This window comes from Camelina sativa, chromosome 19 (genome assembly GCF_000633955.1).
Source record: "Camelina sativa cultivar DH55 chromosome 19, Cs, whole genome shotgun sequence".
Taxonomy (NCBI): domain Eukaryota; kingdom Viridiplantae; phylum Streptophyta; class Magnoliopsida; order Brassicales; family Brassicaceae; genus Camelina; species Camelina sativa.
The window spans coordinates 1,205,286-1,222,821 of record NC_025703.1 but is presented as its reverse complement, the minus strand read 5'-3'; the positions used below and the strand labels follow the sequence as shown (position 1 = coordinate 1,222,821).

The 17,536-nt window shown below is 32.1% G+C and overlaps 2 protein-coding genes and 1 long non-coding RNA gene across 4 annotated transcripts; 2 read left to right on the top strand and 1 right to left on the bottom strand.

Annotated features, from left to right (window-relative positions):
* LOC104767317 (peroxidase 57-like) lies at positions 11-2,608 on the top strand. Its single transcript, XM_019241236.1, has 3 exons — positions 11-223; positions 457-908; positions 2,296-2,608. Exons 1-3 carry the CDS (start codon positions 20-22, stop codon positions 2,591-2,593), a joined length of 954 nt encoding a protein of 317 aa, XP_019096781.1. The 5' UTR covers positions 11-19; the 3' UTR covers positions 2,594-2,608.
* LOC104763993 lies at positions 4,233-5,043 on the bottom strand. Its single transcript, XR_763710.2, has 2 exons — positions 4,732-5,043; positions 4,233-4,498 (listed from the first exon to the last, which is right to left on the bottom strand). It is a non-coding gene; the product is annotated as an uncharacterized LOC104763993 (long non-coding RNA).
* On the top strand, positions 9,847-12,947 carry LOC104763992 (WUSCHEL-related homeobox 11-like). 2 transcript variants are annotated; one of them, XM_010487411.2, is made up of 4 exons: positions 9,847-10,349; positions 10,437-10,628; positions 11,222-11,397; positions 12,657-12,900. In XM_010487411.2, the coding sequence occupies exons 1-4, from the start codon at positions 9,923-9,925 to the stop codon at positions 12,666-12,668; spliced, it is 807 nt and encodes a 268-aa protein (XP_010485713.1). In that variant the 5' UTR covers positions 9,847-9,922; the 3' UTR covers positions 12,669-12,900. The 2 variants fall into 2 exon arrangements, with proteins under 2 accessions (XP_010485713.1, XP_010485712.1); XM_010487410.2 differs by having other exon boundaries at positions 9,847-10,628; positions 12,657-12,947.

Sequence of the window (17,536 nt, the reverse complement as noted above, 5' to 3'; positions counted from 1 at the left end):
AACATTTCTACAAACCAAGATGAAGATTGCAAACTTTTCTACTCTATTCTCAATTCTCTTCATTGTTCCGGTCACGTTTGCTCAATTGAGGGTCGGGTTTTATAACAATTCATGTCCTACTGCAGAAACTATCGTTCGTAATCTTGTGACAGATGAGTTCGAGAGTGACCCCACGATTACTGCCGCTTTGCTTCGGATGCATTTTCACGACTGTTTTGTTGGGGTAAGTATGAGTCTCATCGAAAATTTATTCTAATTGCAAATTCTGTAGGAACATTTTGATATGTTGAGACTAATTTCAATTCGAGTCAAAACATAAAATGGGACGTTAACGTTTTAGTAGGTTTGTGCTTAGAATAAAAACTAATATTTCCTTTAACACATGCAAAAAATGGTAAAATCATATCTCAAAACTTTTGGATTAATTTTGTTAAAAACACTTTAAACCTCCTATAGGGCTGCGACGGTTCTATCCTTCTAAACTCAACAGATTCAGAAAGATTCGTCGGTCCAAACTTGAGCGTGAGAGGCTTTGAGCTAATCGACGAGATCAAGACCGAGCTTGAGGCTCAGTGTCCCTCGAACGTCTCGTGCGCTGATATAATGGCACTTGCCACTCGTGACTCTGTGTCCTTAGCCGGAGGGCCGAACTACAACATCCCCACGGGGCGACGTGATGGGTTAACAACGAATGCAAACGGCGTGTTTGACCTTATTGGACCAACCGCCTCCGTAGCTGCCTTTCTTAGTTTCTTTGGGGAAAGAATGTTGAACACGTTCGATGCAGTGGCTCTTTTGGGGGCACACACGGTTGGTGTGGGATCTTGTGATCTATTTGAGGATCGACTCACCAATTTTGGCGGAACCGGCTTGCCAGACCCGTCAATGGACTCGAATTTGGTTGCAAAGTAAGCTAGACCGGAACTTTATATTTCATTTACAATTCTAGATTTCAGTCTAAGGAATAAGTATTTGGGGGACGTTTTTAGTTTNGACTAATTTCAATTCGAGTCAAAACATAAAATGGGACGTTAACGTTTTAGTAGGTTTGTGCTTAGAATAAAAACTAATATTTCCTTTAACACATGCAAAAAATGGTAAAATCATATCTCAAAACTTTTGGATTAATTTTGTTAAAAACACTTTAAACCTCCTATAGGGCTGCGACGGTTCTATCCTTCTAAACTCAACAGATTCAGAAAGATTCGTCGGTCCAAACTTGAGCGTGAGAGGCTTTGAGCTAATCGACGAGATCAAGACCGAGCTTGAGGCTCAGTGTCCCTCGAACGTCTCGTGCGCTGATATAATGGCACTTGCCACTCGTGACTCTGTGTCCTTAGCCGGAGGGCCGAACTACAACATCCCCACGGGGCGACGTGATGGGTTAACAACGAATGCAAACGGCGTGTTTGACCTTATTGGACCAACCGCCTCCGTAGCTGCCTTTCTTAGTTTCTTTGGGGAAAGAATGTTGAACACGTTCGATGCAGTGGCTCTTTTGGGGGCACACACGGTTGGTGTGGGATCTTGTGATCTATTTGAGGATCGACTCACCAATTTTGGCGGAACCGGCTTGCCAGACCCGTCAATGGACTCGAATTTGGTTGCAAAGTAAGCTAGACCGGAACTTTATATTTCATTTACAATTCTAGATTTCAGTCTAAGGAATAAGTATTTGGGGGACGTTTTTAGTTTTTTTTTTCTTTCTTTTATTTTGTTGGTTTTAGAATATTAGTTAGTAGCTATAACGAATCTATTATGGGTCGGTTTAGTTAAAATGGTCCGTGTTGAATTTGGATTTTAGTCAAATACATATATTTTTTTTCAAAAGAGTTTAATTTTTGTGTCAATTTTTTTTTAATTGATTTGAATTAGGATTTGGTTTTGTTTTGTCAGATATCCAAAATTAATTTGACTTAAATTAAATTAAATTTTGTTTCGAAATAAAAAATTTTGGTTTGATTCATATCAACCAGAAGAAGAGAAACGATGAAATAAAGTAGACGGACTAAGAGCATTATTAGTCATCGATACTCTTAAAGATACTCATAATTAAAAATAGAATAATAATCAAAAAGCAAACAAAAAAGTGAGAAGCGATTCTCTAGGAAGTATTTTAAGAATCGTTCCTCTTACATAAGCCAATGTATGATTGGTCAATTTTCTTTTTACACATTTATGATTTAAATATATAATAATATTTAATTAAAATAATTAAAATATATTATTTTGAGTAACGATGAGCGTTACTGCCAGTATTGATGGTCTAATTGATTGAAAACTCTATTTATACAGTTTGACCAGCATATGTACGGCATCAGAGAACCCATCAACCGGACTGGACAGGTCAACACCGTTGACTTTTGATAACGCATTCTTTGGGCAAATCCGAGCGAGCAGAGGAGTTTTGCAACTTGACCAGCGGCTCGCAACCGACGAAGCCACTTCTAGTGTTGTGGCTCAGTACGCAGCAGACAACGACTTATTCAAACGTCAGTTTGCGATCGCGATGGTGAAAATGGGAGCTGTTGGTATCCTCACCGGTGAAAACGGTGATATCAGAACAAATTGTTGGGCATTCAACGACAAGTAACTTGTTTTTTTTCATATAATCTGATATTCAGATTTTGAGTGGTTTGTGATGTGTTTGACTTGCTCTTTTGATTTTCTTTAAAATAAAATAAAATATTTTAATTTATAATAAATAATGTAAACATCAATGATATATAATTTTTACTTAAAGACTTCAGTTCAATTGAATGTATCGAAAGAAATTGAGCATCTTCTTCCATAGTTTGGTGTTAAAAGAACGATTATTCGGTTAATTTTTGAATTATAAATGTTTAAGTGTTGTACCTCCCTCATCTACAACAAGTTGTAGGCCTCAAGCATGCTCCAACACTACACAATCTTAAAACTGAGTGACACAGCCTTTAGTGGGCCTCGTTACATTTTACCTCCAGTAATCGGCCTCATAGCAAGTCAATAAACATAGTAAGAGATATATATCCAGAGGTTCCATCTTTTATGGGCAATCTAAAAGTAAGATTGTAATAGCGCGGTGTGGATTCCAATATTTTGAGTTTGGAGCATATAGTAGTAGAGATACTAGAGAATAATGACGATCAAGCTCCAGACAATAATGCTAGCTATGCATTAATTATGTAGTTTGTAACGGAATTTATATAATTAGTCTGGACTCTGGACTAGCTAGGTAGCTATTTTATAATTAGATTGTACTATTCTTTAGAGAGGGCACTTGTTAATATAGTAGTCTATTGAAAGAAAAAGGTTTGATCGGACAAAGAAGTCTTACGTAGGCCATAACACATAATATTTTTCTTTTGACAATAGGACTTTCAATTCGATTCTCATCCTTTTATCTATGGACATTTATAAATATTGGAGAAACTAAAGGCATCTTTAATATTCCCTTGAATAGACACTTACACACGCGTACAGAAGTAGAAAAATATGGGCATAACTAACTAGAGTTTATTTAGAATCTAGTCACAATGATAGTAATAATTAAAAATGGATGGTGATGTTTTGTGCTCGTGTGTGACACTAGGAAAGATATTGTCTTTCTTTAGTTCACATGTCCTTTTCACAACAACATTGCCATTTGTCTGAACAAAGGCCAAACATAGTGCCGGCTAATGATGATTAATGATAACTTTAGCACATAATTAACATTTCGAATGAACTGAACATATATAAATTAAAATAAATGCATGAATCTGCCTAGCTATTTGATCATTACATAGTTTTATTAGTAAATAGAAAGATTAGAGCTTTAGCCTTTTGGCTCTTTTTGTGATGGCAAAGCATTCAAGTGCGAGACACATCAGTATCACTTGAAACAACTTAAGGATTATTTGTAAGTAAAAAAAAGAGATCTACGAATTTTATTTAATTTTAAAATCACTTGCGCCGTATCTTTGGTATGTGTTTTAGGTGTTTTGTACCAAACCAATATAAATATACTGTTATTACTTATTATTAATGGAAAGTTATGTCGACGTTGTCTCAAGAGTCTCAACTCTCAAGATACCGTATATAGCAGTTCTATCTTACTGATGGATGTGGCATAGGAAAGAAAATCATGAAAATTTCTTGGTGGCAAATATTTTACATTATTCTCAACTATTCTCAATATCTGCAATAGATATCAGCAGTATTTTGGATATGTGAGAAGATATTTGTTTGGGTGTATTTTTGGGATATTTATAGATTTGAGGCTTTATTGGGCCAAATCTTTGAATTTAGGGACTATATATAGTTCATACTCTCGTATTTAGGTATTTTTGGAGTAGTAAAAAATCAGTTTTGCCCCTATCTCTTCTTCACCATCTCTTCTTCGTCTTCTTCACCGAACAACAATAATTATTTTTCTTCTTCCGATCAAATCATGCGCTTCCTCTCCTGATTAAAACCATGGCTTCTCTCCTTCCCATCAGCACTATCTCCATCACGTTTAACACCAATTATTTACCTTCTGAAAGACAAAACCTCTCTCAACCATAACTATAGCTTCTCTGATCCAATAAATTCATGTTTAATTAAATCTACTTTGTTGTGGATTAAGAAATCTAAACCCTAAAGGGATACTATCTAGTGAACCCAAAGGAATCCAAATCATAAACATTAATGTAATCAAATCCCTTTCAATTTTTCATGTATCAAACAAGAAACCTGCAGAGAAAGATGAGATAATTGATGCCTCTATACCTATCGAAATTGCCGGCGGTCAGCAAGACGTGGATCGACTAAGAGATCTTACCATTTAAAGGTGGTCGGCGACGGCAAGTTCGGAGAGATCTAAGACGAGAGAGAATCGTGAAATAGAGAGAATAGTTTTCAAGGGCAATTTTGTCATATTATGTAAATTAAAATGCCTAATTCTGTAAGCACGGGTGATAAGTCCTGAAACCATAAGAATCTGAAAAAAAATGCCTAATTCTGTAATTGTTCCGTGTATTTTTCTCTAGATAGACAAAATTTTAGAAAATTAAAGTTGGCAAAATATGTATGTAAAACCGTAAAAAGCTGTGTATGTTTTATGTGTTTTAAGCATAAAGCAGTGAATTATATATAATGAAAACACACTTGAAATCCGTGTTATTTTTTTAAAAAATGATAAGTAAAACCAAATTTTTTATGAGTTTATTATCCACTGTTTTTAAAAATAAATAGAATTTAGTGCCTATTCTCTATTTGTATGAAAACATTATCTTAACTATTGTGGAAACCCTTCAAACAAATTTATCTTCTCAAAAGTTTTAAGATATGAGGCAAATAAATTTGTTTGTTTTCTTTAAAATATGGAAAAGGAGAGAGGTGATTCTAGTTTCTTGTCAGGATTCATGCATGCTGCATATACATTATTAATAAATACTTAATGTTCAATGTTGTAGTTTTCTTTTTGTTTCTTTCCTCCTTTTTTTATTTTTGTCTTTTCCCTGGTATCTTTTTTTTGTTTTTTAAATATCTTCAGAAGTGCTCTGCAAGTTCAGTGGACAAATCCACAAAAACTCAACTCCATATGTCAGCTCCGTTGGTAAAAACTTAAGCCTATAACAGGACAATGTATATAGAATGCAAATATCATGAATCTATTCGATATATCTATTAATGAAGGAAATAACATTTTTTTATGTTTTTTGTGTTGTGATTAATGGTGTTAAGGAAAAAGAAAATCATTTATCATCGTATATCATATATACACTATAGTCTATAGGTCATATATAGTATTTTCTTTCTGACCAGAAAATAATTAGTACGTAAGTCCCAAGGTTATAATCCCCAAAAAAATCTGATGTATAATATAGTGATACTACTAATTACGTCATCATCAGAATCTATCATCTCTAACACAAACACACATTATCTATCAGTCGTGACTGGTGAGTATAGTATATTTATGGTCCGTACATCGGTACATGTCACAGAGAGCAGGACCACATATATATCTATGTTTTTAGACGAAACAAAATCTAGAAGCCAGTCTTACAGAATTTGAGAATTTCAGGACCACAGAGATCATCGTTTATATGCTAAACTAGGGTTTTCTTCCTCTCATTTTGTGAAGCCTCGTCCATTTTTTTAGTCTAAATTGTAGACTCTATTGTTTACACGATAGGTCTAATTTTCCAGATTTGCAGTTTATAGTACATATATGGCATATCTACTACCGCGAGGTGTTCAAAATATCGTTTTAATACCCCCGATACGTTTACTAATTAATCACGTGATCAATAATCGCAACAGAAACCCTTTTTTACAAGAGTGCTCCTCTAACTGTTGCAATTGAATGAAACGATACAGTATAAGTTTGATGAATTACTCTCTCTCTCACACACACATTTCGTATTTTTCTAAAATGCAAAAGAAAAAAAAAACTAATTACTGTCTCCCGGAGATATCCGATCAAATTGGAACAATATAATATTGAAATAGATAAACTAGCAATACATTCTTATAAACAAACCTGTTAAGTATAATTTCAATGATATAGCTGTAATAATTGCATGTTTCCAAAAGATTAAGTATCTTTAGACAAGTTTTCACTTTAGCCACAAAGGTTTTTTTTTTGTGCGTGGAAATTAACCAAAAAAAAAGTGAATTTGATGTGGGCGGGTGAAACACATATTATTGTTATTCACACGTTGATAAACAAACAAAAGAGACTCACACTTGTGCCCTAAAAGCATAACCACATGTTGGTCGGTGTCCCCCTGCAATCCGAATTCATATAATATAATATAAGCTTACAGGGAAATCTTTTCATCACATATAAATTCTTTTTTCTTCTAAACCAGATTTTTTTTTGTCAATCACACAAATATAAAATCTTTAAGTTAGAAAAACTACAATATAGTTTGATATCAACTTGTAGAAAATTAGAATATAATAAACAGAGTGCTATATTTTCAGTTAGAGATGAAATAATAGTTACGTTAATAAATAATATAATTTAAATGAGTTTACTTAAAATAGATTAGAAATCAAAACACAAGGTATGGTATTTATAATTATTTATTTATTTCTACCCAAAATACGAAAAGAAAATATCTAACAAAACAATAAAATTTCAGAAACTGAAAAGAAATAAGAACTAAGGTATAGTATATAATATTAAATTTATATAAATTTAACTATAATATATTGGCTCGGGTACAGAGAGGTAGCCGGAGCCCATGCTGCATATGAATATCTACGAAGAACATGTATACGCGATCAATTGAATAATAATTTCTAGAAACAACACCAAAACACAGAAGAGAAAACAAAAAGAAGTATTTTTATTTTATTTTTTACGTTATTAATGTATATTATATTAAAATATATGAAACGAAAAAAATACCAAAACAGCTATACCATTGTACAGAGACAGTCAAAAACAGAGGGCATCTGAAGAAGCAAGTTGTCTCCTACTGTGTCTTTCTACACTCTACCTTTTGCATACGTATTCGCACACTCACCTATGTACGGACTATTTTATTCTCCATTTAAAGTTCAATACATTCTCCCTAACAAAAAAAAGGAAAAATTATTTTGATCCATCCATCATACATCATTGTACACTGAATATACACCCCATTCCCTTTCATCGTTTGTACACTGAATATACACTAATTCACATATCTGTTTTAAAATAATTTTCACATTTACATTTAATAACATGCATGAATATGTGTAACTCTACGCTCGTAATCGTTATGGTTATGAACAATGGATAACTCCAAGATTAATAACGCATTCACTTGAGTGGTAATTAATAAACTCTGAGATCCAATACACCACCATAAGATGTTTTGGTTCCATTTAGTTGTATTAATTTAGTTTGACGACTCTGATCAGTGATCAGTGATCAGTGACTAGAGACTTTGTAAAATATTGACTTAATGACAGTAAGTCTCAATATTAAGATGCTTGATCGGAAATCTGAACTCAGTAACCAAGGTGCCCTTGAGAAACTAAATATCTATTTCTCATCATTTTTATTATTTTTTTACAACACCTACGAATCTCCGATCAACTATGATCAGAAAACTATTTTATAATTATAATCGTCCTTGGAGTCTTGACCAAAGTACTGATATTACCAAAACAGGCTAGACATATAGAAGAAACCAACAATAAAATTAAAAATCAGGGTTCCTATAGGAATAAAACAAACAATATAATAGAATTCTTAAAAATTAACAACAGAGAGAAAGGATAGAAAAATAATAAAATTCTTATTAAAAAAAAAGGAAGCGCACAACTAAATCTTAACTGTCAAATAAATATGGTGTAATAAATTTTTGCACGTACAAAATAAAAAGCATCAAGTGGCTGGCTACCCACTGTAAGCCATGTTTGCTCAACGTCAGAGGTAATAAATAACTGCATGGTTTTCTTTACTTTTTGACCTTCCGTTTGGACTTTGGATCGTCTTTTGGGTATATAAAATTACTTAATATGCTGAAATAATGTTATAGGAAAATTTACATGGTCAACATATCTAATTGATTTTACAACTTATCAGTTAATTTCCATTATAAATTTTCTTAAGAACTTGCTACCCCTACAAGGATTTTCTTCATTTTCATAAGTGTTCAAAACTTAGTGACAAAGAAAAACATTTTGATATTTTTTCATGTAAGTGACAAAAAAAATCTTTTTAGGCGCCTCTGTCGCATGACGCCAAAAATTAGTCTATTTCAGTGAAGAAAATACAAACTAGGTAACGATAAGACGATTGGATATTATACAAGATAATAACGTTAAGAAATTTATAATAATATACTTTTTCAATATAACAATACGCAAACAGTTTTATCTGCCATTATACTTATACAATACTATATTTCAATTTGAGGTACTCATTATGTGTTATGAGCTTACTGAATTTAAATTACGATGGTGTGATCATTATTAAGCTATACAAGTATTGCTTTAAAAAAAAAGAATACTTATTTATTTTATCTTTGATGATTTATAGAGCAGAAAGAGAGACAATCATAACTGACGACTTACTCATATAATTTTTTTTTTTCAGGTGGACGGTACAATATGCGCCTCTTCATTCTCATTTCAACTTTTTCTCAATAATACTGTGCATTTTTACATATTTATTTATGAGCCGTTACAACATTACTTGAGTTATCCTCTAGTGTATAGTACTCTTTCCTATCTGATGATATTTTTTTAAAAAGTTGTAATTAATTAAGTGATTTTAAGTTTTTATCAGTGATTTAAATTAAATATTTCACTTTTTGATCAATTATATTATCTATTATAATTCTTATTGAGTGAATCAGTTGTACGTAGTTGATGATGTATATGCAATCTCACTTAGTAATTGTAATTTTTGTTTTTGGGTTTAGAAATTTTTTATGGATAAAATTTGATCAACGATGGATTAAACCAAAAGTCGATAGCTAATTTCTTTTGTCGTATCCGTTAGTGCCAAAATATGTTTTAAGCATGGCAAATGTATTTAATGAATTTGATTGCCATGCAAATCAAAGCGGATAAGGGACACTGATTTTTTTTTTTTTTTTGGAATATCCCTAGTTGCAATGGTCAAAGAGTATTTGCTTAGTTGCTATGTTTTCAGATTTCAAATGCCAAGTCCACTCGTTTGTGTTTCTCCGAGTTCAGACTTAATACATTTTGGCACCTATATACTATATGTAACAATATATAAAATATGCTTAAATCATTCAAGTATATTATATTTATGAACCCACAAAAAGATAAAGATAAACCACATGTAACTTAATATACAAGGAAAAAATATTATTTAAGTAACCATTCTCCTATAAATTCATTACCCTCAGCTCACCACCTCTCGCAAACAATTTGTGGCTTCTTTTAAACTCTCCATAACCAGAAAAAAAAACAAAAAAAAAAATCAATATTCTTGAAAACAATGGACCAAGAACAACCTCCACATAGCCCAACCGGCCATAGTCGCTCACCCCCATCATCATCCGCCTCCGGTTCCACCACATCTGAACCGGTTCGGTCACGATGGTCACCTAAACCGGAACAAATACTCATACTTGAATCGATCTTCAACAGTGGTATGGTTAACCCTCCCAAAGAAGAGACGGTAAGGATACGAAAGATGCTCGAGAAATTTGGCGCGGTGGGAGATGCAAATGTCTTCTATTGGTTTCAAAACCGGCGGTCAAGATCCCGCAGGAGGCAGCGACAGCTCCAGGCTGCAGCTGCAGCCGCTGCCGCAACCACCAACACTTGTGACCAGACGATGACGGTGAGCAACAGCTTACCACATCATAGTGGGAGTGATTTGGGGTTTGGAGGTTGTAGCACTTCTTCTAATTACTTATTTGGTGGGTCATCCGAAGTTCCTTCTTTTTTCCTTAGTCTCTCTTCTTCTCCTCCTTCTTGTTCAAGCTCCTCTTCCACTTCTTCTTCAGCTAGCTCTTCATCTTCTTATGGTGGCGGTGGATGTGATAATCAAAGCAATAGTGGCATGGAGAATCTCTTAACAATGTCTAGCCAAATGGGTTACCAAGAAGCTAATCATCTTCATTATCAACATCAAAGCTCAAATGTCGCATCGATTTTGTGCCCACCTGATCAAAACTCCCATTTTCACTACCAACAAGGTAAACACAAAACTCCCGAAAAAGAAAAGAAAAGAAAAAATAATAATTTGCATGACTCTTTTTTCTTTATAAGCTCAAGTGTTTTTGTCCCCTAAACCCTCTTCCTTTCCCCAAAAAGTCTCAAAATGTAACAATTATTTTATTGTAAAGTTGTTTTAAAGGTAGGGGAAAAAAAAATCCAATTCTGGGTGGGCTTCAACCAAAGAAACGTTCTTTTTTTTGTTTTGTTTTTGGCGACTTACTTAATAATTGCTTATTGGTTAATCATGCATCCGGTATTGCCTAACATTTTGTGAGAGCAAGCACTTTCAAACAATTAATAAGGTTTTATTTATTTATCTCCAGGAAAGAAACATCTCTACATCTCAATTTTATTAAAGAAAACATAGGAATAAAAAAGCTTCAGATGAGTTCCAACCAAAGAACTGACTCATTTTTTTTTTTTTTTTGGTTTTAAAAGAAGAAAGAACTGACTCTTATGAGTAGTAGCTTAATTCTTCTTTAAAAAATGCCTTTTTAACAACTGGAGTAATTATCTAATCTAATCTTTCTTACATAAATAATATAATATAAGAAATATGTTTGAAATTCAGGGGTTATAACGGTGTTTATAAACGGAGTTGCGACAGAAGTGACGAGAGGAGGAATAGACATGAAAGCAACGTTTGGAGAAGATTTGGTTTTGGTGCATTCCTCAGGTGTTCCTCTCCCTACCGATGAGTTCGGTTTTTTGATGCATACCTTACAACATGGTGAAGCTTATTTCCTGGTAATTAATTCAGTCTTGCTTCTTTTTTTTATTGCTGATTGAATTCCTCGTGAATATATATATATATATTTGTAGTATATTGTTTGGTTTTGAGCAAACGTACTCTTTTATTCTTTTTCTTTTTTTTGGGTTATGTCGTCTCTCTCTTTCTCGATCCTCACTTTGGTGTTGAAAATAGGAAATGAGATGGAACCCAATTGGGGTAAAGTCCTAAATTGTCTGCTGAAATATTTATTTAATCATAATAATTTAATAAATAGAGAAAGTCTTTCGTAAGAGAAAGCGAATTGATGAGTGTCGGTTTGTGCAGTCAATGAATATAATTATTTTTTTCTTTTAAAAAATTACATGAAATTTTCTGTAACTGAAGTTTTGTGGTTTGACGAGGTCTTTTTTACGTTTGATTCAAACAAATATTTTAAGTTTTTAATTCATGTTCTTAATAACATTAATGCTGAAAACAACATTTCAAAAATAGTTGTTCAAATCGTAATAACTTTGTCATCACAATACAACTCCTTCCGGATTTTTTTACTTGTCATTCTAGAGCTTTGCAAACAAATTAAGAAAATAGATCAATATTCTATTATATCTCTTCTTTAATATATTTTCTATTTTTTTTATTGATTAAAATATTAAAATAATTGGGATAAGGTTGGTATTTTGTACAAAACATATGCATTGGAAACTTAAAATGACAAATATTGAAAAACAAAATATTTACGAATGACAACTAAAAAAACCAAAAGGAGTATAATTTTATGGTTTTGATCCATTTTTTTCCTACTCCGCTTGGTCAATTATCTTCGATAACTTTCATGTTCTAACGTAAATGTTTATGTTTACTACTTCTATTGAAGAAAACGAAACTCTACATAGATAACTTATGTATGAAAGATCACATCTATATATGTGTGTGTTGTCTCTTCTGTGCCTTCTTTTAGAAGTAAGACTATATAGTTTTCGGTTATACAGTAATATTTTATAGTTGCGGCGTGAAATATTTATTTGATTTCCTGGCGAACGAAACATTGGGAAAATATACACACACTCTCTCTTCTCTTGATCACATAAACATATCTCTTACAAATTTGAGTTTTAAAGCCTGATTTAGCCTTCCCCTCCTTCCTTCAAATAAGTCGATTTTATGGGATCCTATCAAGAGAACTTTTAGTTGTTGTTTGTTTTTTCTACTTCTTTTTGTAATTTATAAAATATCTTCTTTTTGTTATTTGTTGTTTTCGTTTTGTTATCGACAGGTTCCAAGATAGACATGAACTGGCTTTACTCTTATGTGGTGATGCAACAGATGCCTTGTTTTTCTACCTTAGACTTTATTGCAACGTTCCATCCATTTTTTTCTTTTTCTTTTATAGTCTATATATATCGTGTAATCAAAGTTTATTCTGTTGTTTTACATTTGTAATTTAATTTCGAATATATAAGATGAAGTCAAAAAGCTCTTCTAAGACAAAGAGATTTAGTATGTACGTACTATCAGTTTAGGTATTTAGATGTAAAATATGAATAATTGATTTGCAATAAAATTTGTGTCTAGGGATCTTCATGTTCGTGTGTACGTAGAGAGAGTAATGATCAAATAGTATTGAAATTTAAAAAGAATCGAGACCTCTCAGATAGATGGCCATGGTAGCATGATGTGAAATCATTCAAGTGGAAATCGCAAGTCAGAAATACAATTAATTATAAACTAGGATCATAAACTACTCCTAGACTCCTAGACTCCTAGTCAATCTAACAAAAAAACTAGCTTGACTATATTTAGTTAACACAAAACATTAATCCCAAAGTGCAAGATCAATAGACTTGTATGATTAGTGAAAGTAAAAAGTAGACATATTTGCTTTGAGTTTATCTGGTTAACAACTATAGTAGGACAAATTGTCACGTGAATTAATTAATCATTATAAAAAAATATAGGACTCCGCTTATTATATTTATGCAATTAATTTTTTTTTTTTTTAAAGATAATAATTAACCTCAACATTTTAAGATAAATCGTTATTCTCACTTATTAATAAGCCGAAAAAGAAAGCCCGTAACTAATTTGCTGCTTAATTATAATACTAAGTGAATCCTTAAAGCGGTCATAAGCTTCTTCACCTCCTTTCACTTGGCAATTTCTCAAGTCACTCGATAATGCATATCTGAGACAAAAAGAGAAATTTAACAAATCTTACAAAGCAAATGCTCACATAGTACTTAATAGATCTCGGCTAGGAAAACTGATTAAAAATAAATAAAAATTAGATTGGTCATAAAGTTGTAAATGAAACGCTTAGTGATCTGATTTTAAAGCGAATTGAAAATGTGTATATCGATCAGTACATGTAATTTGAATTATTTTAGTTTTGAATTGAATTAATTTATTAAAAAGGAAAAAAAAAGCATAAGACAGCTGGGTTCATCAGATTTTGTATTCTTGTCGATTCCTGCTCTCCGAAACACAAACCTTGATTAACAACTTCAAGCAAGATCTTAATCGGATAGTTAAGACAAAAAACTTATTTTTTTTGTAAAGCCAAGTTCTGCCATTAGATCTAACCTTGTAAACATCATATGAAAGTATTGATTTAACGTTCACTTGATAAATTTGAAGGACAAAATCTATATATTTGAAATCATGCATAGACAAATCCAAGATATTTTTTTATATAAAATCTTTCATCGCTCTCCGTAATATTATAGGGTGGCACGAACACACACATATCTGCGTCTATACATGTATATTTGTTATTAAGAAACATATATTATGTTAGGTTTGGATCTAGATTATATCACAATAAACAACCATATATATACATGTACTAATCGAAAACACATACACAAAATTAAATCAATAAAAAATCCATACTAGAAACGGTATTCGTGAAATGATGTAGTCATGTTTATTTGTAGTTATATGAATTCACAAAATTTTGAACAATTAATCTATTTTTTATCAACTTTGCAAAATCTAGATTTATCTTCGGTTGATTCTCTAATCTTAATAACAACAACAAAAGTCATCAGTTTACTAGATCCCCTAATTATTTTACTTGCGAGTTGCGACAGGAAAAAAAAAAGTTTTTAAGTATGTTACATAAATTTTTGTAATGGGATCTCATAACGTTATTCTGTATAGTGTTATCAACCTCAATCGTAGTTTGACTAATTTTGGATTGAAGAGATCGATAAGAAATAAACAAGGTTACAACAACTGAACAGAGAATATGAGGTAAATCTGTGTTGCCAATATTTATACAATAATATTCACTAATGTTATAGTATTAATATAGAGAGAAGACGATTATGTAGATATTAAAATTCGAATTAAGCGATAAAATAAAGCCACTAGGTGACAACACCGACCATTATAACCAGTAGCTAGGAGACGCATGTTTGGTTAATTCTTGATTTCCGAACTCAAAGAAGAAAGCATATGTATATTGAATTACTGATCAGTTTAGACTTACATATATGGATCTTTTCAAACTTAGTCCACACAGCTTCCTATAGGCTTCCATGCCGATAATTAGTACTTAAACTTTATTATTTTCCGACTAATTTTGTATAACTTAGGACATACTTAGGAGAAACCAAACCTTTTTAGCATTTGTGCCTCCCACATTCTATATCTATTCTGATTATTATTTTATTTTTTTCGTTTGCTGGTTAGAAAGTATGCAAGATTTGTCTGACTATAATTTTATTAAATACTATTATAGTTAATGAATTGATTATTCTCATTATGCTGATAATTATTTCTCTGTTTCTTGTCTATCATAGGATTATTTAGGTTATGTATGTTAAAAAAAGATTTGTATAGATCCATGAAGTTCTCTTTTATAGGACGAACCCAAAACTGATCACTACATAGTTTTAACAGTAAATAAATTCGGCAGTGATTAAAATGTATGTAATCAACAAACCAACCATACGGCAAACAAAAGTATCAAAGTTACAATCACTTGACCAAAAATGCTCACATAATCTCTTTTCTGTTGGCCCAGCCCAAAAGTATCAAACTAAAATTAAAACCGATATTAAAATAGTTATTCTTCTACTATTGAGATCAAGCTTGGAGTAAAGGATACCACAGTTGAATAATGTCCAGCGTAGCACTTACTGTGGGAACATGCATCATAAGATCTCAATTCAGGATCATATATGGTAAACTTGCGATTCCCCAGATATGTGATTGTATCAAAAAGAACTAGTGATTTCCTCTTCTTCAAAACCGCAACAGGAGTGACGCATAGACTAGCATATGGCTTTGGCTTGAGAGACATTGGAGGAATAGTGCTGAACAATTGAGGATCTAGATTCAATGAATAGATTTTTTCCCAGATCATGTCTGAATTGTTTAATGACCATATCTCTTGTCTTAGCCACTTTGTTTGCGATACGCATAGCCGATCATTCAGGTTACACATAACAATATTCTTATAATATGACGAAGGTGCTTCAGGAAACGGAGTTTTTAGAACTATATGAAAAGTTTCTGTTTGAAAATTAAATGATAATATTCTTGTTTCCCCAATAGACTCATCAGTAAACCAGTGAAGTGATCCATCTAAGTATACTGGAATATGGTAATTAAGAATACGACAAGGAGCAGCGGTAACATACTTCCAAGTGTTTGTGCTAAAATCAAAAACTTCACAGGTTGTAGTGTTTTCAAGGCTTATCTCAAATGAATTATACAGCCAAACTAGCTTGTATGTGTCTGTGAATTTGTCTTTCCCAAATCCTAGACTACACAATTGGGCATGGTCATTCATAAAATCCCATCTTTCTCCATTTAACGTGTCGAGAACAACTGCTTGGTATGTCGATTGTGGAACATTTCGAAACCATCTAGTAACTGGATTGACCACATAAATACAACTGTATGTCGTGATTGTAATAGCACAACATACCGTCACAACTTCCAGATACTGAATATGTGTAAATAGGAAAAAGCGGGTCGTTCTCAAAATGAGTCTTTTTACACGTGGGGAAAAGAATAGGAAGTTTGATCAAATCCGATGAACTCATTGTAAATATCCTTATTACGTTTTCCCTGGCGATAATAGTATAATCATCACTAAATTCACGGGGATTGATGATAAGGATATCAGGATCTTGTGATTGCCGATAGATCAAATTTTTTTTCTTGAAATATTGAGATTCGATTATAAAGTTCCACTGTACTGACACAAGTTTGAATCTGAGCAATGATTTTACTGGAAGTTTCTCTAGAATATGTTCGACTACGTCAGGGGGCAGTTCCATTTCGTGACTGGTGTTTCGATTATGTGCTTCGTTTATATTGTTTCGAGTTGATGACTAGTTGTTATCTTTTTTTCTTGTTTATGATATTTCACTCATGATCTGAAGCATACACATTTATATATGAAAACATATATTTATGTATATCATATCTATAAAGCCTTGAATAGAACTAAATCTCTAAAAGAGATTATGTTAATTATTTTTAATTAGGTTTATAATGATAGTGTGATATTTTTTAGTCTATAATATTTATTCTATAGATTTGAGATCTGTCAATTATTCAAATAGTTTTTAAGTAAGAAATTGGTTATAGTAAAGTTATACATATAAATATATATAGGGTGAATGTCATGAAAACCCACTTTGGGTGTGAGTTGTGTCACAAAAACCCACTTTCCATTCATGGTATACTTTTCCAAGTTTTTTGCTTATGTGTCCACTTTCCTTTTACATTTTTGCCCTTACTAACAACTTACCTCTCTTTCTCTCCTTCTTTTCTCTCTTTTTCCCTTCTTTGTTAACACTTTAACAAAGTAAAATATATTTATTTGTTATCATAAAACAAATTTTCTATTTATTTATATAAAATATGTTATGATTATATATTTTCTACATTTTAAGATACATATTGCTATATTTTTTATGAATTTTTAGATTATACAGTATCCATCAGTCGTTGAACATTTGTTCAATTATAAGTGGATAATCAATTGCAGTATTGTTAATAGATAGTTACTTGTGTTTATTCATACAAAATATACATACATAAATTTGGTTAGATCTTTATCCATAGCATATTATCCATAACACAACATAGACCAAATAAGTACAAAACCCTTTAATTCTAAATTTTAAATCCTAG

Excerpts from the sequence above, each read along its gene's own strand:
- LOC104763992 (XM_010487410.2), top strand. The coding sequence starts at position 9,923 with ATGGACCAAGAACAACCTCCACATAGCCCAACCGGCCATAGTCGCTCA. Across the intron at positions 10,629-11,221 it reads CCATTTTCACTACCAACAAG|GGGTTATAACGGTGTTTATA; the intron begins GTAAACACAAAA and ends TTTGAAATTCAG.
- LOC104767317 (XM_019241236.1), top strand. The coding sequence starts at position 20 with ATGAAGATTGCAAACTTTTCTACTCTATTCTCAATTCTCTTCATTGTT. Across the intron at positions 224-456 it reads TTCACGACTGTTTTGTTGGG|GGCTGCGACGGTTCTATCCT; the intron begins GTAAGTATGAGT and ends AACCTCCTATAG. Across the intron at positions 909-2,295 it reads GACTCGAATTTGGTTGCAAA|TTTGACCAGCATATGTACGG; the intron begins GTAAGCTAGACC and ends CTATTTATACAG.